This window comes from Podarcis cretensis (assembly GCF_951804945.1).
Source record: "Podarcis cretensis genome assembly, chromosome: 12".
Taxonomy (NCBI): domain Eukaryota; kingdom Metazoa; phylum Chordata; class Lepidosauria; order Squamata; family Lacertidae; genus Podarcis; species Podarcis cretensis.
Window position 1 is genome coordinate 13,381,948 of NC_137181.1, and position 22,846 is coordinate 13,404,793.

The 22,846-nt window shown below is 39.9% G+C and overlaps 1 protein-coding gene across 3 annotated transcripts; it reads left to right on the plus strand.

Annotated features, from left to right (window-relative positions):
• Positions 1-263: 263 nt before the first annotated feature.
• On the plus strand, positions 264-22,789 carry RNF32 (ring finger protein 32). Of its 3 annotated transcripts, none has more exons than XM_079946942.1 (9): positions 264-545; positions 4,265-4,345; positions 4,892-5,162; positions 7,699-7,841; positions 8,961-8,993; positions 10,164-10,288; positions 11,226-11,334; positions 19,004-19,171; positions 22,139-22,789. In XM_079946942.1, the coding sequence occupies exons 1-9, from the start codon at positions 279-281 to the stop codon at positions 22,376-22,378; spliced, it is 1,437 nt and encodes a 478-aa protein (XP_079803068.1). In that variant the 5' UTR covers positions 264-278; the 3' UTR covers positions 22,379-22,789. The 3 variants fall into 3 exon arrangements, with proteins under 3 accessions (XP_079803068.1, XP_079803070.1, XP_079803069.1); XM_079946944.1 differs by having other exon boundaries at positions 414-499; XM_079946943.1 differs by lacking the exon at positions 264-545 and adding an exon at positions 558-857.
• Positions 22,790-22,846: the final 57 nt, after the last annotated feature.

A 22,846-nucleotide genomic window follows, 5' to 3' on the forward strand; every position in this document is an offset into this window, starting at 1 on the left:
CACGACTAAACGACTAAACAACAACAAAGCACTATTAGCTACTCTTAACTAGGAGAATGAGGGGTCTCGTAGACCGACAACCCTCCATCTCTTCTCCAAGTGAAACACGTTCTACTGCGGTCCCCTAACAAAATCATCATCATCAGCAGCAGCAGCAGCGTTCACTGTAAACCACGCGCCGGATCCACCTGAGCCGCCCACCGCCAGAGGCGCGTACGCGCCTGCGCCTGCGCCTTCCCTCTTCCTCGCCGCTTTGCGTCTCCTCCCGCGCGCCGCGGATGTCCGTTCCGTCGCTCGCGCGCGCGCACGCGCTGAAACCTCCAATCACAACGAATCTTTCTCGCTCGCGCTCAACCGTCTCCGTCGCCGGTGGGCGCGCGCGCGCCGCGCTCTTCGCTAAAACACACGCGCGCGGGCACACAGTCTGTTTGGGCGAGCCTGGTCGCTTAGCAACGGGGCGCGTGGCCGAGCCTGAGGGGGGAAAAGAGCGGTTGACCAGGTCGGAGTGTTGGAGGGGCGAGGGAGAGAAACGTCGCGGGAGGCAGGCAAGCTGAGGGGGGAAATCTGGAGCGGGAGCAACTACTGTTAATCTGTTTATTACATCATTCATATCCAAGAGTTTTCTGGTTTCCTCCTCCCTCTTAACCCTTTTTCCTTTTATGTAGCAAAAGCCTGAGGGCAGGGACTTTTCTTTAGCCGTTTGTAAGCCGCTCTGGAGCCTTCCCTCCACCTTTTTCTGAAAAGCGGGGTAAAAATTAGTTAAATGAAATAAAACCAACATCTCGCCTTTCTTCCAAGATGCTTCAAGCAGCGCACGCCGACCTCTTTCCTCATTATTCTAACGAAAAGCCTGTGAGGTAACTTCGGCAGATTGGTCACCATCACTGAGCTGCTTGGCCGATGGTGGAAGTTTGAAACAGGCTCCCTTGCCCTGATTGGACACTCTTAACCAGGGGTCGCAGGTGGCGCTGTGGGTTAAAGCCTCAGCGCCTAGGACTTGCCGATCGAAAGGTCGGCGGTTCGAATCCCTGCGGCGGGGTGCGCTCCCGCTGCTCGGTCCCAGCGCCTGCCAACCTAGCAGTTCGAAAGCACCTCCGGGTGCAAGTAGATAAATAGGGACCGCTTACCAGCGGGAAGGTAAACGGCGTTTCCGTGTGCGGCTCTGGCTCTGGCTCTGGCTCTAGCCAGAGCAGCGATGTCACGCTGGCCACGTGACCCGGAAGTGTCTCCGGACAGCGCTGGCCCCTGGCCTCTTAAGTGAGATGGGCGCACAACCCCAGAGTCTGTCAAGACTGGCCCGTACGGGCAGGGGTACCTTTACCTTTACCTTTAACCAGGGGTCAGCAAACCTTTGAAGCAGGGGGCCGGTCCACTGTCCCTCAGACCTTGTGGGGGGCCGGACTATATTTTGGAGGAAAAAAAGAACGAATTCCTATGCCCCACCAAAAATCCAGAGCTGCATTTTAAATAAAAGGACACATTCTACTCAGGTAAAAACATGCTGATTCCTGGACCATCTGCAGGCCAGATTTAGAAGGCGATTGGGCCAGATCCGGCCCCCGGGCCTTAGTTTGCCTACCCATGCTCTTAACTAACCACTCAGGGGTGCCAACTTGAATAAAATACAGTATTGCAGTGGGCAGTTAAGCCCTGCCCTGCACTTGACACGATGCATGCACAAACCATTTGAAAAGCAATGCCCATCAACTTTGGGAGGGGGAGGGACCCCCTCAAATAATTTATTGGGGGGAGCAAAGGAACCTCGACCCCTAGGAGTTTTGCTTCTATGACACCACTGGACTCTTTGTAAAGTTTTTCTGTTTCATTTATGCTATGCGATTCATGCTCAAAGTGCTTTACAATAATTTTAAATTGGGATGCGAAAATATGTAGCCCTCTATTTTTATTTATTGAATTGATATACCGCCCTTTACCTGTAGGTCTCGGGGCAGTTCACAGAATAAAAGCAAGATATAAAACCACAAAATACATAATAAAAACAACAAGCCAGTAGCCCCCCCCCCCAAAAAAAAACACATTTTATAAGGGCATAGCAACTCCCCTCACCATTAGCTGAGGTGGTGTCCAACTACACCTAGAGAGATCCCTGATTTAAAATGACAAGATAACAAATCAGGGGTGAGACTCACCTTTTGGAATCACAGCAAGGGACCTGTGAGAATGATCAGTAAAAACATCATTTTTTGAACGTTAGTTGGCGTTGAATTCCAACAACAACTAGAGGGAGCCCTGATTTAAAACAACCTGCTGTTAAACCAGGGGTGGATAACCTTTTGCACCCATGGTCAGCACTCCAGAGGCTGCATGTCAAAATGCACAGAGCCAATTCTTGATTTATTTTGAAAAGGACAAATTTAGAGGTACAGGTCACAACACAGATTGGCATCACAGTGACCTTTTTTTTAAATGGAGAGATTCTAGAGGACTGGGTTTAAAAAACAATAATAATAAACCTTTGAGCACCACAGTATTAGAGCTGGGGACCTATGGGATCAGTGAGTAAAAACATTTAAATTTAATTTAAAATTTTTAAAAGATGGAAAAGTTGGGAGGAGCGTGCAAAACCTTCTGGCATTATGGTATCCAAGTGAGGAACCCAGAGAAAGAATCAGTTTTATAAAAAGCAAATCAAACTTTTATTTGGTATCACAGTAAAATGAAGAGTCCCCTGCACCAAGGAAGTTACATACTGTATTCCAAAGTTTGCTATAGAAGAGGAAGATGGCAAAGGAAGATTACACATCCATTTCAGATGTCCTCATTTACGCGTAGCTTCAGTAGGAAGATGTAGATTAAAGGGCTGTGATGAAAAATATGAACAGGTAGAAGTAGTATAGAGCACAGCTCGGAAACCTATTGCCCTACAGATGTTGTGGACTACAACTCTCATTTTCCCTGACTATGGGCCTTTTAGACTAAGGATGGTGGGAGTGAAAGTACACCAATATTTAGAAGGCCATTGGCTTCCCAGCATTCATCTGGACAGAGCCTGGCCCAGCCAGTCTGGCAGGTGCACAATGCAATATTAGTTACCTGCCAGACAATGTTTTTGTTGGTCAATTTAGTGACAGTTGGAGGAGAGCTACATTGTACTTCAGCTTTTAAAAAATCAGGATAAAATTGAATTCCTGTTAATGCATCTTATGTGTTCATAAGATTAAGAGGTTGTATACTGAGAGAAGTAGAGGGGGGTGATTGAAGTAGGAATCATAAATAAAGCACAGTGTTATGGGGTGTTAGGTGCCAGTAGAGGGAAAACCACAATGGACACAATCACACAATCCACTAACAGTCTGTTCTGAAGTCCCCCTAAAAGAAATGATGCCTAGCTTAGTTACAACAAACTCACATCCCGTTGCTTTCAAAGGGATTTAGTTGCAATTATCTTTTACTAGATTTTGTTTAATTAAATGTTGCTGCTCAGTCCTGTCCATGCTTTGGAGCACGTCCTGTTGATTTAAAGTAATAATTACTTCAAGTAACTATGCTTGGAATTATATCCTTAAAATAGTAATGTGCATATTTACAGATAATTCGCCCCCAAAAAAGTAAGATTTTTGGTTACAGCAAAGATTAGCAAATGGGGAGGCCAAGGTTTCTGATTAATAAGAAGATACCATAAGTGAGGTAGTACTGGGAGACAATTAGAAACAGAAGATGACCGAGAAAGAATATTTTTATATTGTGGAAGAATAAAGGAACTAGTAACTCATCTAGTCAGTCATGCTTTGAATATTAGTAAAGAAGAAGTCAAGAGGAAATCTTAAGTTAATAAATTATTTTTTATCTAATAGAAAATGTAGACTATTTGAAACATTTTAGAAGAAAGCAGCTTGCTTCAGGTTTTGGTCAACCATCTAGGATGGCCAAGCAACAATGAAAAATAATGTTAAACCTGTGACATGGAAACTGTTGGAACAATTGAAGAACTGAGAGATGTATTTTATAAGAGCTCACTTAAGTCTTTGAGAGGCCAGCTCTTCCAAATATATTCCTGAAGAGTTTTTGTCCACCACATATGTCACCAGAAATAGGCATGCCTGTTTTATAGCATACAGCTGTGATGCTAAAACTGACTCATGGCATAATAGACTGGCCCCACCTGTCTCATAGAGCAACTTCAACATGTGCCATTGTGCTACATACACATTATATTTTGGGTTATCATTCCAATTACTTCTCTAATGTTTGTATTTGTTGTTTTAGGACACAGTTTTGACAGTCTGTTCTATCTAATGTTTAGATCAGTGAAGCATCCTTCCATACTGAAGATAACGAAATCATCATTGCCTCCAGTTCCATGATGCAAACAAAGTATAGCAAGGTGCATGAATTGTATGGTTGTAAAACATGCTAAAAATTGTAACTTTTACAATAAGGTATTATAAATAGGCCCATTTGATGTATATAGAATATTATCTACTGACATGGGTTTTTTTTTAATGTGTAGTTGCTTTGGAAGGCAAGAGTAGCCTAAGGTTTGGTTTTTAATTACATCGAAACAAAATATGTTTAGGCATGTCAAACTTTTATAGTTCATAATGAGTTTATTGCACATAATAATTATGGGTTCAGTAATTAAGTTTAAAAATTGCTGCTATTTTATTTAATATAAATGATAAATCAAAGATTTCTTTTGCCTTTATATAAGTAAAAGTTAGGATGTGTCAAACATCAATCTTATGTTTCATATTATGGTAATTGTATATTAGTAAGACTTCAAGCATGGGAGTTGTAAGAGTATAAAGCCTCTGTCAAGCGAAAAAACCATCATTGGCTAAGGGCTGAATTTCTTTTGTTGTTTAATATGCAGTACATAACGTACACATACAGAAGTAATTTATAATAATAATTATGAAACTTTATTTAGGGGAGTTCCTCCAAACGAGACTCTGTAGCACTTACCGCCGTGGCATTACAAGATCACATTTTACATAATCTTCAGCTGCAGAATCTTTCATTAGCAGATCCTTTTAAGTCAAAGACACAGAGTAAAAAGAATTCATACAAGCCTGTGAAGAAGGAGACAATCAGAGCAGTAGTTGATACTGGACTAAAGAAAACAAGCAGGCACCAACAAAAAAATGAAGATCCAGAAAAGGAGTATGTTCTTGATCCTTGTCCTCAGCCTCTCACTTTAGGTAAATTATGTTACAATGTGTTATTTGAAAGAATATTAATTAAATTATAATAAGTATTTTCTTTCCATATTGCAACAAAGCAGAAGAAGAGTTCTACTTGTCCTTACAAGTAGACCCATGTAGTCTGCACTGTTTGGAAGCTTATGAGCAGGGCACAAAGAGAGCCTGACCTGGTTTGCCTAAGCATCTACTGTTCAGAGATAATACTGTCTCTGAACATGGAGGTTCTAAATATGATAAGTAGAAGGAAACTTTTAAAGACCAAGACTAATTCATTTCAAGACTTAGAGCAAAAAAAAATAAATTGGTAGGGAGGTGAAAACCTAATTTGTGAATTGATATAGCTATGATTAGCTTCAGGTGAAATGTAATAGATTACAGTGGTTGAGGGGGGGAACCACATAAGGTGCTGACTATATCTTTGATAATTGTGTTCACTGATTATGTTTGCTAACATAAAGAGGTATCTCACGAAGGCTAGGACTTACTTACTTGCATGCATAATATACTTTGTGACTTCATCCTTTAAAATAGTAGCTCTGGCTTTGGGTTAAGGGGCAATGTCTTTAAAAGAATGTATTGTTTCCTCCTCACCCATATATGTAAATTTCCACTGTGATAAAGAATAGCAAAAGACAATCCTTCCAGAATAAATAACTTTTTGAAAGAGAGAACTGAGGTTCACTCTTTATATCAGTGAACTGAAAATACAGTGCAATTAAACTGTATTAGCACCATCTAGAGTTGTATTATTACTGCAGGTGGGATAAGCACTTGGGCAACTATCGCTTTTTCAAAAGGCAGATACTAGTCTGGGCATAAAACTTTTACTTAACCTTTACCTACCCCTTGCTCAAAACTTTACAAGTTATGTTTTCATAATGATTTTAGGGCAAACCCATGAATAATGCCTGTAGTTAAACACTTCAAATCAAGAAGCAGACGTGTCTCATAATAAAAACACATGGATGCAGAAGCTTAGAATCCTGCCTCAGGAAACAGGAGTTGCACAGGCAACACATAATATTGCCATGAGATAACATGTTATATTATCTGGCAATCAGGAAGGCCTGCCCAGCTCAAATGTCTACACTTTTCTGACTCCTAAAGTTTCTAGCTCACTCTTATTAACCCAATAACAGAAAAGCATTTAGCCTTTCTTTCCCTTTCAATCCCTTCCCCCGGCACTTAAAAAATGTGACTCAAGCATTTCCAGAGGTTTAAAACTCTAATCCTGCAACCCCATTAGATACTTACAGGTATGTTTAGAAGTCTGCAACTGGAAGCTCATTAAGATATGTAGGTATGCAATCACATAACTCTCTGGGCAAAGGGACTTCATAGTTCAACCCTGCCAAAAATTGTTAAGATCTTGGTTTCCGTACATCATCCTACATCTTGGACCTCTTTCTTCTGCAGCTTTCTTTCTGCTAATATCTCAACTGCATTTTTAAAAAGGCATCTTACATTTGTTTGTGTATTTAAAGCACTTGCACCCCACCTTTAAGCTGCATAGCAAATGCCCATGCAAATAAAAAGCCATCAGAATTGGGAGGGATCCAGATTGGACATGCACACAAATCTCTGGCGCAGTCATACTGTATAGGCCCAAACTGGGCTTGCTGCTGCTATTGTGCAATATATGAGGAAAGTCAATTCATATATGACAAAGGATTTCTCAGAAACATTAAAGCCTGCTACATCTTTCAGAACTGCAGAAAGGATTAATAACTGCCTTCAAAGAACACTTCATTGAACTGGCTTGATGACCAAGATACTAGGTGGAAGGGTGAATCACACCTTCTGCTGGTTCAAACAAATAAGCCTGCAAGTTCCAAGAAATTTACAATCAGTTGATCAGTCTGCATTTGTTTAATTGTTCAATGCACTTTCTGTGAGTCATAACATGGAATGGTTTTCGTGCTATTGTAGGTAAATACAAATATACATACAGGGATGGGATCTGAGGTCTATACACTAAGATGTTCTGACCATCTATTTTTGATTCAGGATTTTGTTTGTTGGCACCCTGCACTGCACATATTCTCTCAGTAACTTCAGTTGAAGAGTTGCCAGAGGTTTTGCTTGCCTGAAAAAACTATAGTTTACCTGTTGCGTGCTGCTTTCAAATGGCACATCTGCCACTCTGAATAAGTGAGACTTAAGGGTTCATAAAACAAACCAATTAATTTTTTCATTTAAATGTAAATTTTAATATTCAGATTAGTAATAAGTTTAATATGTGCCCATGCACAAAGCATTAATTTTTGGTGGTTTCTTGTGGGACTAAAGCCAGCCTGCACACTGTCTGAAAGAACTCTGTCCAACAGAATTCCATTTTAAAAAGGGACAAATAAAGTTGAATTCACTGATTGCCTATTATTCTGTTACTTTCATCAGAGCCATTATTTTCAAACCTGTGTTGGCATGGTATATGGATGTATGTTTGTATACAGAGAAGGGTGAAAGCTTCCATGAGGAAAAAGCTTTAATGTGTGTCAATGTCATTACCATATTTTGGACTTTGTGTCTATAGCTCAGCAACTTGGGTTGGTGGAACCTCCTGCCATGCCACTAACCATTGAGGAATGGGAGCATGTGAAACAACGATCCATAAAACAAGGAGATTCAGTTCAACCTTGTGCCATATGCAGAGAAGAATTTGCACTTCAGCCACAGGTATTTTGTCTGTCTTAGCATTAAGTCAGCTATCCTATGAATATGTTGAAATATGGACTGAAATCACAGTCAAAGCGTTGGGAGAGGCAAGCAAAACTTAAATTATATCATTTTGCCACTGCACAGGGTCTTTTTGTATCAATGTGTATTCATAGAATGTATGCTGAAGTTGGGCATAGGAAAAGTTGGACCACTTCCCAACGTTTCTGAGAGAATGGAATAGTTTGCTACTCCTGAGCAAGCGTTGAATTCCTCTTCCCCAAGTAGTCTTCTGTCAACAAAGAGCTGGAACATGCTTTTTAATACAGAGTACCTTGTGTGGCTACTATAAATAGCTCAGGTCTAGGCCTTGTGAAATAGAATCATAGAATCATAGAGTTGGAAGAGACCACAAGGGCCATCGAGTCCAACCCCCTGCCAAGCAGGAAACACCATCAGAGCACTCCTGACATATGGTTGTCAAGCCTCTGCTTAAAGACCTCCAAAGAAGGACACTCCACCACACTCCTTGGCAGCAAATTCCACTGTCGAACAGCTCTTACTGTCGAATAGCTCAAAAGTTGCACCATTTTTGTAAACCGAGAGGGGGGAGAGAAGCAGGCCACAGGAGTTGAAAAACTTTAGAAGAAGATCCTTAAGTTTATGTATTACAGTCAATAATAAAAACTTATTATTATTATTATTATTATTATTATTATTATTATTATTATCATCATCATCATCACCATCACCATCACCACCATTTCGTGAGCAGAGTTCATGATCATTTTTAGGAATTTCAATTGTACTAAGGTAGAATTTCTTAATTGCTTGCAATCACGCTTTTAAGAAAGGGAAAGCCAATATAGTTTAGGAAACAACTTTTCAAAGTAGTTACTGCAACTTTTTGTTCTTGATCTGAAGTTGCAGATTGTTATTCTAGCCAAATCCCCCAAATTGTTAATGTAAGTTTTGCTAGATAAAGAATTACACATTGTGTTTGAGCCCTAAATATTCTATTTCTTCAACGAAAGCTATTTATCTGACATACCACTGGCAATTTTCACTAGTTATACCAAGAGTAGTATATAGTTTTTGAACTTTTAAGTTTCACAAGATGTTTTTATTCTCTCCTAACAGGTGCTGCTGTCATGTTCTCATGTGTTTCACAAAGTAAGTAAACCCTACGTTTATTAAAAGTGAAATGTGCATCAAAACAGTCTTGTACATTGTAGAATTAATGTGAATTTAAAGTGTTGAAGTCAGTCTTTTGTTTCTAAGATTCACAAGTTGAAATAATTTGAGGATATACTGTTTTGAGATAGTTGTTCTTTCTTGTAACACTAAGCCAAGCCGTGGTTTAGCAGGAATACATGAACTCCTGGAGAAAAGATTCTGGCTGTTTTGCTCCTCCTCTGTTCCTGCTGCTGCTGCTGTTGCTGTAAGCTTAGCTGCAGTTCAACATAGTGTGTTGCCCAAACCCAGACTCATGATTTGTCTCCTTAACACAACAATGGCATGTTGTAAATCATGAACCTATCTTGGTTTACAGCGCATAGCTTGTCTGAAGCAAGATAAACCATGAGCCCAGGTTCAGGTGCTGAATTAAACCATGGCTTAGTTCTCCATGGTAGGATTGAAGAATGAACCAAGTAATTGTGATCTCCAAGAGAGCACACTAAGCCATAGTTTGGCTTAGCTGTACATGTGAGATGGATCAGTGTCCTTTATCTTATTGTGAAATGTTATCATTCATATATATAAAGGCAAACGTACCACAATTGCATGTAGTTATGTACTCTTTAGGTTCTAGTTAAGTCAGTGGACCTAGTGTTGCATTCCATTTAATAGTTAAGTGTATCAGAATCAACAATGTGCAAGATTTAACTGGGTATAAGAATAAACAATTTGCAAAATTTAACTATGTGTGGCTCTTTATTTACTCTAGCTGCTTCATAGTTATTTTATTACAGTAGTTTTATAAATAGTCTGATATTCCTCTTAAAGAGCCAACACTGTTTATTAAAGTAAATCTGGACTTGGCAGTCTAAGTAGTGCTCTAATAAGGATGGCAAAAAGTGCCTAGACAACATGGAAGTATAGGAAGAACAGAAACAGATCAGGAATTGTAGGAACTCCTCTCCCCATTCCAATTTCATTACTTTGAAATAACCCGTTTCCATAATTTTAGCATCATGTACATTTGCTTTCCCCTGCTGCTAGTTCCTGTGCAAGCTTTGCATAAATTGTACCCACAAACTCATATGTATAAAGATGGTGGGGTAGTGGGGGAGAACACATTTCAAGCAGATTTAAAGGTAAAACTGAATGTTATTTTTCTAGGCATGCCTGAAAGCTTTTGAAAGATTTGCGGGTAAAAAGACCTGTCCAATGTGTAGAAAGATCCAGTATCAGACCCGAGTAATTCATGATGGAGCACGCCTATTTAAAATAAAGTGTGCTACAAGGTAAGGATGACTGGCAAATGACAAAACTGTTTTCACTGAGAAACATTTATTGGAAGATCTGCATACACAGAAGACACTACACAGTGATGGGTGCAATGTTGTACAGGAGCTAGAGAATGATACTTTAACTTTTTTTATTTACATTTTAATGGTTAACATTTATTTTTTACAATTTAATCATCTCATATTTAAGCAGAGATGCAAAGCTATGCAGATTTTTACTTTGAGGCAGATACTAAGTTAAGGTTGATTTTGCTCAGAAAATGTGTAATCATTTTCCAGGCTCATTCCAGACCATGTGGTCCATGCAAGTGCCTCTACTGGTGCAGTGGAATAGTAGTTACTACGAAACTACTAGAAATTTAAAAAGCTCAACAACTTCAATCCTAAAAAAAGCGCAACAACTTTGGTCAGCCCCCACGGCCCTTCACTTCATCAAATCTGGCCCTCTTTGAAAAAAGTTTGGACACCACTGCTTTTGATGGTAGATGTATGCGAAACCAAATGACCTGCTAGCAAGATTTTAAAGATAAAAGAAAGACCATAATAATATTTCTACCTATAGAAAATCTTTCTAACTTGTAGTAGCAATAATTAGTGTGAAATGGTAAAAAATGGAAGTGTCTAGTCAGGAGCTCGCAGTCAAGGGCTATGTTTTGCTGCTGTGGGAGAGCCTGTCATGTTCTAGTAGTGGTGGAAGACAAAAAACAATAACTGGTGCAAATGCATTCTGGATGCATGGTGGCCACATAAATTTGCTTAGCAGTTTTGGCTCCATTTAATAGAGAGCCATTCCTCTAAAGTAGCCACCGCTAACAGAAATGAGCTCTTTTTTCATCCAGTTTGTTAGTCCCAAGATAGGAGCCACCAAAGCTCGCAAAGCCCTATTTCTAGCCTTCATTCTGGGTGTTTTGATCTGTATCTTTTCTTGCTACAGAATTCAAGCTTTTTGGCGGGGGCATATTGTTAGGAAATGGTATAAAAAGCTAAGAAAAACAGTGCCTCCAAAAGATGCCAAATTAAGAAAAACATTCTTTGAAGAAAAGGTATGTGTAGCATTTTTTTAATTCTTAACAATGTTCCCCAGATTCCTCAACCTCAAATTATAGTGCTATAAAAACAAAACCAGTCCAGCATTTATTAAATTGTTCAGAATAAGTTATACTACAGCAGAAACCTAATACACCTTGATAATGTTTAAAAAGTATATAATGACTTTAGGTTTTTCCTGGAAATTGTCTTCTGCATGCATTTTATGTTTAGTCAAACTTGCAGGTAAGTGTTCTTTTGTTTTTTCTCCTATACAGTACATGGTGGAAGAGCTGGATAGCTACAGTGCTTCTGATTTAATCTCAGTTTTAGTTTAGACCTTTACCTATGGAATAGTGAGAAGAAGGGTCTCCACTTTGTGTAGCAGTCCACTACACAGAAATATGTTGGGGACACTACCATGTGGAATAATTTCAAATACCTTTCATAGTTCAGTAGCTGAAAACAAAAATGTTTTTCAAATGATTTAAAATAGTTATTCTAAGTTCTGCGGGAATCTTACACTTTGTAGTTTTGTGGAATTTTCTTATTATATTCTCGAAGGATTATTTAATGGTTAGGCAAAGTCATGTTTCATACATAAACCATATTCAATGCCCTTCTAATGATATGATTCAATTCCCAAAAATTATTCACATATTATCTATTTCTATGGATATCTCTTCTATGTAGAATAACAGCAGCTTTCATTCCAGTGTTAGTATCTGCAAAGTAGTTGCAGATATTAAGAGCGTATATATATTGTAACAAAAGGAAATAATGATTATGACAATAAGAAGCCATGTCCTCTCACCCATCATGCTCTCTGTCTTTCTGACCTTTCAGGTTCAATCATGTTGCTTTTCAATGCAGCAAAATCACTCTGAGTTGACTTTACTGCATCAGTTACAATCTAAGATGCGTGGTTTGAATCTTCCCACACCTAGTTAAAAAAATTGCTTCAATGCTTTACTGTGTCACAGTAATTACTAGATCTCACCATGTGAGGGCATATTTAAACAATGTATTTGCCTCTCAAAACTGATATGGGGAAATCACCTCAAGGTGACTTTATCACATAAAAACGTAACATGTTAATCAAGCTTCAGTCTTAATCTTAAAATGCAATCTGTACAACTTGAAAATATGCACTTATGGAATTAAAGGTAGAAAGCTAAATATAAAGAAGAGTTGGCTGAGCCACAGCTTGCATAATCATAGTCACTGGCCATGATCTAGAGCAGTGCTTCTCAACCTGTTTTAACTGATGCCCCATTTTAGCTAATACAGAAATCCCATCACTAACTTCAAACCCAACTTCCCTAATTATTTTATTTTAATGTTCAAATGGGTGGAAATTTCATGATGTTCAGTTTTTTACTTATATTGTACATATTTTTTTGGAAATACACCCACACACGGAATATATTCATATGCCCCTGGAGATGGGATGCCTCCTGGCTGAGAAATACTGAACTACACAGCTCACATACAAGGAAGCTTTCATATTAATTTCAACAAAAACACGACAATAGGTGTTCAGGCCCCTCAGACCCTCCATAAAGTAAACGTTGCCTTTTCCTTCTAAAGATTTTCTTCTGTTTTCTTTATTTAAAAAAACTGATCAACCATACCAACTCTTCCTTAGTTGCCTTATCCTTGCTGCTTCTTTCTAACACAGGGGCACACTACTAAAACCACTCAGATGACTTGTACATAAGAGGCAGCATCATTATATTAACGGTGTTACATTGTAATTGTTAACTCTTTAATTCGTTTTTCGTAGTCTCTATTTTTTCCTCAGTCCTAGTACATATTCTTCCTCCTCTCTCTGCATTGCCAGGAAGTTCTCAGGAAGTTGCAAATAGCCATGGAAGGAAGCCCCTTGTGGGGGGAAAGCCCTGCTCTATTACCTAGTCTTATTAAAAGGACCAGAATGCAGGACAGAATTTTATACCCTCAAAGTGGTCTACACACTGTCCTTGAGCAGTTCCTTTCTCATGGACTTAATGCTATGCCAGGAGTGGAGTATGAAACACCTGCAACTCACTTTGCTCCATCCATTCAACTTGCTAGGTTTGATGGACAGATAGGTAGTAATAACCAGTCATCCTTGTCTGCAGAAAATAACACATTCACATTCAGTTCTCCTTATGGAAAACCATTGTTCCTAATCATGTATTGCCCTTCACTTTTGAATCAGATATTCCACACTACTTTTCACAGTTATCCAGCCTCATTGTTCACTTGAAATATACTTTTTAATATGTGTACACTTCAAGGTCTCATGGGCACTCAACTTGATCCTGAAAAATATAAGGATGGAAAAATATAGGGCCATAGCTGCATGCACCAGTATGAACTTTATCCAGTTAGATATGGATATAATGGTCACATGGACAATTGGTGTAATAAACTTAGCTATTTATGTATTATTAATATATTTAATATTTAATATTAATATATTTAAGGGATTTGAATCCCACTTTCCACTATACAATATGTCTCAAAGCTATGAACAAGCCTTGTGCCCCCTTATGCTCTTCCCTTTCTGTCAACAAGCAAGCATATCAGAAAGTCATTGGTAAATTATATTTTCCTTTCTGTCAAAAAATCTATAGTTAATGGCTTTAGAGCAAGCTAGGATATCAAGTTGCATTTTGAAGTTGGCTTCATATTTTGGCTTTTCCCAAAGCAGTTAACTGTAGTTTTCTGATTTGAAAGTAATATAGAAAATGGATAGAGAAACAATAATTAACTGATGACTTCCTGGTATGTTTGCTTGCTCACAAAAGTGGGGGAGTGAAGTGGCTGTCTTTGGGGACACAAGACTTGTTCATATATCTGCTACTTATGCAAAGATACAAGAATTTAAACACAGGTACTGCCTTCCAACCAGCCCCTCCCAGTCCCTTACCACTTAATCTGTTCCATGAAATCATGATGTTGCCATTGTTGGATACATTCATGCAGGACCAAAAGAATGACACAAATCAAGACATGTGTCCTTATCAGCATCATCTGTGTTGCTCACATTACTTATCTACAAGTACCTACTGATAGATTCAGCAACTTTGAAGATAAAAAACATAGCCTGCAGAAACAACAAGATGGGTTTCATAGTTAAAGAGAAACTTGGTTTATTCATATGTTTTATCATTTATAATTCAAGCACCCAGGAAGATGCACACGGATTTTCATTAGATATATACAAAAAATACTAGTATTTTACTAGCAAGTGAAAGTTATGGCTGATTCTGCACGTTGTTAATCACTGTAGGTTCAAAGCTATCCAGTACAATTACATGAGAAGTAAGTCCCATCCAAATCAGTGGGGCTTAATTCTGAGTAAACATATAGGATTGCACTGTAAATATCAGTTTCTTAAGGCACTTAAGGCACTTAGTCTGCAATCCTCTGCACATTTACCTAGAAGTCAATCCTTGCAGGCCTTAGTTTTGAGTAAACATGCATAAGATTGTAATGTCACCCTGTGATCGTCCAAAACTGGTGTTTCTAGATTGCAAAAAAGCATTTTAATATGGAAGTCTTACCTTTTCAAAAGTTGCAGAAATGCTACAAAAAGATGGCTGAGTAAAATGTATTAAAATATATATTGACTTCCTGTGGCAGTAACACACAAAAGAAGGATCAGGTTTTGAACTGGTAAAGAAATTCTACAGTTAAACCTTGTGTTTAAAATGTCACTGCTAAGTAGAATGCATTTTATTTGTCTGACTGTGGCACAGTAGCCTTTTTATTAATCCATTCAAAATTTTACTAATAAACATCAAAGGGGTTGCAAAAGGTTACTGCAACCAAGCTATGCTAATTTTTAACACCAATGTATACACAGAGTGAAGTGTTGCCTAGAATTCAATGTGCTTGGTAGTGAATTTCTTTGATCCTTATCTAGAACTCTGCTTGTATATGTCATCTAATTGAAGTAAGATATTTTATTGCTGTAATTAAATCTTTTCAAATGCACTGCATTATCTTAAACTTAGCTAAAAATGCAGACAATTGTTTAAGAAGCTAGGTATATTATTTGTAAAACAGTGCAGCTTGTTCTAGTATCCTCCTTCCCCACCATGTGACTTCTTCCCAAAGATTTTAATTTAAATCTCACCAAACAACATAATGGTCCATGAGTTTGTTTAGCCATTTGACTTCCTTTATCACATAGAGATGGCAAACATTCTGTTGCTAACTTGATGTGGCTCCAGGCAGCAAGGCTATGAGGATTTTAAACCAGTAAAAGCTTATCAACTGATTCATTGATATGCTGTAAATTCCAGTCTTTTCATTTTACTTTAAAGTCAACACATTAGTAAGCAATTTGCTGACATAAAGATGGATTGCTTTAAAAGGGTTCCCCTTGGGTGGACAAAGTTCACCTCAATGCTTTTGTGTGCATCTTTAATTTAATCTTGTTCTTGGGCGTTGCCTAAAACTTGTGACTGATGGTGCTTTACATATTGATAAAAATATTTAGAAGGCCTCCACTTTGTCATATTGTTCAAGTTGAAGGGCAGAGAGGTCACAAAGTAGATACAAAATTAATTTCTTAAATATAGCATTCTTTTCCAAACAGCTTTTCTGCGAAATAAAGATATCCCAGTTTTTTAACAGGATATTTTCCTTTTATCCATTAATTAATTAACTACCTTTCCTTTGAAGAAAACATATAACTGCTTGGATCCTAAGTTGCTTATCCATTCATGTAAAGTGAAAGGGGTAGTTTCTGCCACCTCTCCTTCTGTTTTCAGCCCACAACACCCTATCACAAACCATCCCCAATAGTTCCCCAACGCCCAGGAGGGGAAGTGCCGGGGTGAAGGAGACGTGCGAACGCTCTATTGAGTCCAGAAAGGAAAACTTTAGGATCCCCCCAAATTTATTTTTTAATACAATTTACATTACAAATTTATATTTTTGGTGTCTGTTGAAGACCTTCCTTTTTCAACAAGCCTTTTAACTATAAATTTTTCATCAGTATCACTTTTGAAATTGTTTTCTTAAATGTTTTTATTGCTGAACACTTTGGGATGTTTCATAAATAAAAATAGATTAATTGCAAACACTGACTTTGGTCTTACTGACAGGAAGAAAACTGTCCTATGATCCTCAGATGAAGGGCAGTATAGAAATTGAATAAATAAATAAAAATATTTAGGAAACTTTATTCAGTGTCAAATAGCCAGGGGCAGTTTTAGGTAGAAAACAGGCAAAGGGTCCTAATCCTGATTGAGAGCACCTTCTGGATTGTGGCCCCACATTCTGGGTGAGAAGCAGATGCAATGCTGGTAATGTGCATAGGGAATAGGTAAAGGTAAAGGGACCCCTGACCATTAGGTCCAGTCGTGACCGACTCTGGGGTTGCGGCGCTCCCTTATTGGCCAAGGGAGCCGGCATACAGCTTCCAGGTCATGTGGCCAGCATGACTAAGCCGCTTCTGGCGAACCAGAGCAGCGCACGGAAACACTATTTACCTTCCCGCTAGAGCGGTACCTATTTATCTACTTGTACTTTGACGTGCTTTCGAACTGCTAGGTTGGCAGGAGCAGGGACCGAGCAACGGAAGCTCACCCTGTTTTTTTTTTATATATAAAATTTTTATTGAGTTTTCACATTTTATACACACAAACACACACACACAGACAAAGACAACACATATAAAGTTTCATATCCTTACTTTCCTAACCCCAGTTCTTGACCTCCCCCCACCCCCCCTTCATACATCCTAATTCAATTAAATTAGCTCAGCATATTCATATCTCTCATCCTTTACATATTATTATAATATATATATATTTTTAAAGAAATACTTAATTCTTATTACTTGGCCAAATTTTGCTTATCCAATTTTCTTATAAATACTAAATCCTTTTCTAAGGTCGACTCAAATTCCTTCCACGAATTTCCCTTTTATCTTAAAAATAGGTCATAATAATCAAACACAAAGGTCATAAACATTTTTTTTAAAAAAAATCTCCCCCCCCCCCCGCCCCGGTTTCTGTCCCTTCCCAATGTCCCCATGTCCACAAAAACAGTTTTTAGCCTGGATTCCTCACATCTGAGGCCTTTAAATCTCTGTCAGTCTCTCTGCCGATTTTGTTGATAGCCCTCTTTGTTGGTCATCGGGTCTCGAAGGAGTTCTAGCTCAGTCTCATCAAATTTTCTTCCATCCAAAGTACTTGGTACCAGCTGCTGCGAAAGGTCAGCTAATCTTCCATACTCAAAGAGGAAGCCCCAATCATATTTCTTATTTCTTTTAAATTCAAATATTCCAAGTGTTCCAGGGGCTTCCTCCCTCCTCTTTCGCATCTTTCGCAGATTTATAATCCAAAGGTCTTCTTCTTTATGTTCTGACAATGTAGGCTTCTGGTTGGTACTCTCCATCTGTACTGGCCCTTGTTCCCTCTCCTCCTGTTCCGAAGTTATCTCTTCTAATTCAGCTGCAGATTTTTTCCCGGTCAAGTCCATTGTGCATTCAGCAGAGTCACTTATTTTAGAGTTCAAGGTTATAAGTTGTTTACTCATAGCCGTAGTCTGCTCCTGCAGCTTTCCCACGAGAAAAAACATTCTTTCTATCTCTGCCTGTAGTTTTCCATCTGCAGCCATTGTAGTGTTTCAATGTTTCCCCTAGGGGGATTCTGGTTACTTAATAGTTTTTTCCCAACAGTCCGTTACTTTGTTATTTCACTACTTTGTTCCCAACCAGTTTAATTCAAATATAACAAATTTAGTCCAGAAAGGTGTTAAATAATAAGATTTTTAACTTTCACTGCCCGTTTGACAGCTCCTTTGACAGCTGTCAAACTCCTTGTTCCTTTTTCTCCAGCTCACATACAGGACACTCCCGGGTCTGGGGGGGGGGGGTTTAGACAAAGACTTCTAAAATTCCACTCTTACTCTCCAGCACAATCTTCTTCTGTCAAATTCATGAAAATATTATCTTTTAAAAAACACCAAAAAGAAAAAACTCTCCACCTTAGTTCTCCGATCCTTGCTTTAAATCTTCTGTAAGCAAGGGGGTGCGGACTTCCCTTTAGCACATCCCCCGATCATACCGAATTCAAAGGTTGAAATTTTAAAGTCCAAATTCCATTTTACTCACGGATTAATTAAAGTCCGAATTTCAGGGAAGAAAGTCAGCGGTCTCCGGCCATGGCTCGCGGCTTCGCTCCACTGCAGTAACGGTCCACTCACAGCACCACGCCGCTCCCCGTACCCTCTCCGCAGCCTTTAAAAAGGCTCTTCGTGGGTCGGGGGGGCGCTTTAGGTGCCCGCCGAGTCACCAAGTCCGCAGGCTTCAGCGCCTGCGGTTTCTGAGGGTCCCCGCGTCGCCGTCGCGGTAGAACCCTTCTCCAGCGGAGCCGATTCCCTCCGGAGCTCGGAGGGAATCCGCCATTAACCAGATCGCGCTAACCCGGAAGTCCCGGAAGCTCACCCTGTTGCAGGGATTCGAACCGCCGACCTTCTGATCGGCAAGTCCTAGGCTCTGTGGTTTAACCCACAGCGCCACCCGCGTCCCGCATAGGGAACAGGATTCATTATTTAAGCCTTAAGGATGTGTCTTAACTCCCAGCAATGGAGGCAACCCTGGCACTGATGCCTCATATACTCTTTAGATCTGCTTGCAACCTATTAGAATGGGAGTAAAATCTTTGTCTTACCATTCAGTTTTCAGAGATCTGCCAGCGATTATTGAATTCATACGATACCCGCATAGATGAACTCTTCTCCGAGATTGATTCTAATGTAGCTGAAAGTCAAAACGTGTTTCAGCAGCTGGACAAGAAGTTGGGCCCAGGCATAGATGAAATTGAATGGGAAAAGATACAGATGCAGGTTAGTTTCAGAGACAAAAATGTGTATTACTTCAACCTAGCTAAAAGACTGACTCTACCTCCTGTGCGTTGTGTTAATTGACTGGTAGCAGCCTTTTTGTACATATTATTTACATTTTTGTCCTCCCTTTTCCGGTGGTGTGCATGTGCTACTCCCATGAGGGAGGATTGGCTGGCTGGGCTACTTCTGCATCATTATCTGTGAGCTTAGGAGTTGAACAAAGTGGTGGACTACTTTTTCTGATCCAAGTCCAAAACTGCTTCCACTATACACCGCTGCACACAGAATTATCAGTGTGCCCTGTTCAGACAGCTAAGCCAGCTATTGGTGGTTGCCAATGCCAACTCGTTCTTGAAGCTTTAACATAATCTACCTTAGAGTTCTACCACCTGTCCAGCACAAAGCGTAGTTACCTGATTTGCTGCATTAACCCTTCATCCTATTCAGTGTTGGCATCTTAATGATCTAACCCATTGAGCAAGTTCAGGGAACCATTTTCAGTGCCAGGGCTTGATCAGAACTCACCCACCCTCCATGGGCTATTTTTGAGGGACCTATCCATCTTACATCATATGATCAGGCAATTCAGATTTCAAGCCAGGAACAAGTTCAGGTTAATCTCCGATTTTAAGAGCTGTAGTGCTTAGCACCATAACTTGGAAATAAAGAGACCTCTGTGATCATATAAGGTCAGTTGACAGATCAGTATGTGTGCTCAGAATGGGCCCAAATTCAGAGGCATGAGCGTACCTAAAGGACCTCTTGAACCCTTATACCTCAGCTTGATCAGAGAGATCATCTCAAGGAGCAGTTACCGTATTGGCCTGAATATAAGCTGCACCCGAATATAAGCCACACCTTTAAAAATTGGGGGGGGGGGGAATACAATACCCGAATATAAGCTGCTCCCTTAAAATTCTGTGAGCACTCACACCTGTTCCGTTTTACCGTATGTCTATTTCAGCAGCGATATCATAAAAATCAATTTTTGTAAGGTCGTGAATTTAAGCCACATTTTAACTTTTCATGGTCAGAATTGGGGGGGGGGGAGTGAGGCTTATATTCAGGCCAATACGGTAGTTGCTGTCCATGTTTCAGAGGCCCAACCAGTCTCTGCTAAAAATTAGGTATTTTGTGTCACTGCTACCATGCTATGGCACACTTTCCAGCAGAGATTCGACAGGTATCGTTGCTTGTGACTTTAGACCTTATCATGCCTACAGGTATTTGCAGTTGATTAATTTGATTAGCCTAGGGACACGGGTGCCGCTGTGGGTTAAACCACAGAGCCTAGGACTTGCTGATCAGAAGGTCAGCGGTTTGAATCCCCGCAATGGGGTGAGCTCCTGTTGCTCTGTCCCTGCTCCTGCCAACTTAGCAGTTCGAAAGCACGTCACAGTGCAAGTAGATAAATAGGTACCGCTCCGTCGGGAAGGTAAACGGCGTTTCCGTGCACTGCTCTGGTTCACCAGAAGTGGCTTAGTCATGCTGGCCACATGACCCGGAAGCTGTCTGTGGACAAACGCTGGCTCCCTTGGCCCATAGAGCGAGATGAGCGCTGCAACCCCAGAGTCGGTCACGACTGGACCTAATGGTCAGGGGTACCTTTACCTTTACCTTTAATTTGATTAGCAAGTCACTTTACGGATTGTTTTTAAATGTGTTTTATATTTTATAGTTGAGCACCACGATGATATTTTATATGATGGTACAGAAATACTTTTATAAATGCAGAAATTAGGCTTGTTGGCCAGAGATTCTTTACCCAATCTTAATAGTCACAACCCACTAGGGCTGTGCAATAAATCACCATCTCAAATACTGGTATTGAAATGATATCGTGATAAGTGTTTCAACAAGGCAATATACCGAGAACAAAAGGTGGAGACTTGACAGCTTCCCAGAGGGTAGCTCAGCTGATACTTTGCAGGCATCAGCTCTCCTGCTTTGTTTGCTCTCTCACTCTTCACTCCTTCCAAACCCCTCACACAAACCAGCAAACTCTTTAAGCTTAACCAGTATCTTCCACACCATCTCTCCCTGCTTTGTTCTCACTCCCCTCACTGAGAAATAAGGAGAGTGGCTGGCTGTTGGTAACCCCTTGCAAACACACAAACCAACTGTTTAAGCCTAACTTCCTGCTCTCGCCCAAGAGGTCTGCTAATTATGCAGAGCCTGCTAACAGTCCAGGAGGAACACGCGCCCCCCCCCCCAGGCTAGACAATCAAAGATCCAGCAGCAAAGTAGACAGAATGTAAAAAAAGAACTGGAAAGCTCTTCTTTCTCCCCTCACACTCACCCCCCACTGGTGGAAAAAAAGAGGGGGTAGAGTTTTCATTTTTATTTTCTGGTGGTGTTTATGTTGTTGGTTTCCCCTAAATAGCTTTCCTCCATATTAAAAAGGAAGATTTTAAAATTGATTTAAAGGAGACAGTCTTTGCTTGCTTGCTTGCCCTCCCTCCCTCCCTCCCTTTGATAAATAGGGAGAGATTGGTAGGATGGGGGTTTTGGGGGAGCCCTTCTGTGGAGGGGGATGGAGGGGAGAAGATTTAGCTGCTTGCCTTATGCTGAAATGGAAGTTGGGTACTATGTGAGAATGATGGGGAGTGTGTCTGTAAGCAATGCAAGCAAATGGGTGTCTACTCACAAGCAAGCACTACTGAATTCGTTGAGACTTACTCCCAGGAAAGTCGAAGTTGGGCTTATGCATGCATAGATTCCACTTAGACCTCCGAGTGGGGAAGCAGATGCAACTTGACTAGTAAATCACTTAAACTACTCTTAAATAAGTTGAAAATATATTAAATATATTCTATGGGAGTTTATTTATTTTTATTAAATCTACTTCCTTACATTTTATCATGATGCTGTATTGTGATGTTGAAAACCAGATATTGTGTATGAATACAAAGTGTTGCTATTAAGCCAGTTCAGTATTTTCTATGCTTACCATTTTCTTTGTTTTAGGCGTTCCGGCAAGACATAGTTGACTGCCCAATTTGCATTATGCCGCTCATCTACCCCACTCACCTGCAGGACGGAATTTCCCAAGCCAGCTACCCATCATGCTCCAGCAAGACCGTTCTGCTCTCCTGTTCACACATGTTTCATAGTACTTGTGTTCAAGCATTTGAAGACTTCTCCTTGGGAGAAAGACCCATATGTCCTTTATGCCGCTCCCATTATCAGAAGAAAATACTTAACTAATGTTTTAATATAATTTTTCAAGGTAACTGAAAAAAGGCATTGGGTTGTATCCAATGCTGGTCATATTCTTTGGAACAGACCCGTTGAAATTTAAGTCCATTAATTTTAATGGGTCCACTTTGAGTAGGCTTTAGTTGAATGTGTATTATAGAAATATTAATGTATTTCAAGTATATATGAATTACTTGCTATTTTCAGCAAGAGCTGCCACACAAGTTTTTCCTTTGTGCGTATGTTTATGTCAATAACCAAAGATTGCTGTCACTGGCCTTCTGGCAAGTCAGAGTGGGATGGGCTTTTATAGTATTGGATACAGTGTATCTTCCCATAATCGGGAAAGGGGTGGAAGAGATGTCAGATTGATGGGGGAAGGATTTACCTGGCCTTAATTAAAACATAGCCATTGATTTATATCCCTTTCATCCAGGTTCTCGAAACCAGAGACTGAAGGCAGAGGACATTGCAAGT

Coding starts and splice junctions, on each gene's coding strand:
- RNF32 (XM_079946942.1), top strand. CDS start 279: ATGTCCGTTCCGTCGCTCGCGCGCGCGCACGCGCTGAAACCTCCAATC. Junction 546..4,264: donor AGAAACGTCGCGGGAGGCAG/GCAAGCTGAGGG, acceptor TCTAATGTTTAG/ATCAGTGAAGCATCCTTCCA. Junction 7,842..8,960: donor AATTTGCACTTCAGCCACAG/GTATTTTGTCTG, acceptor CTCTCCTAACAG/GTGCTGCTGTCATGTTCTCA.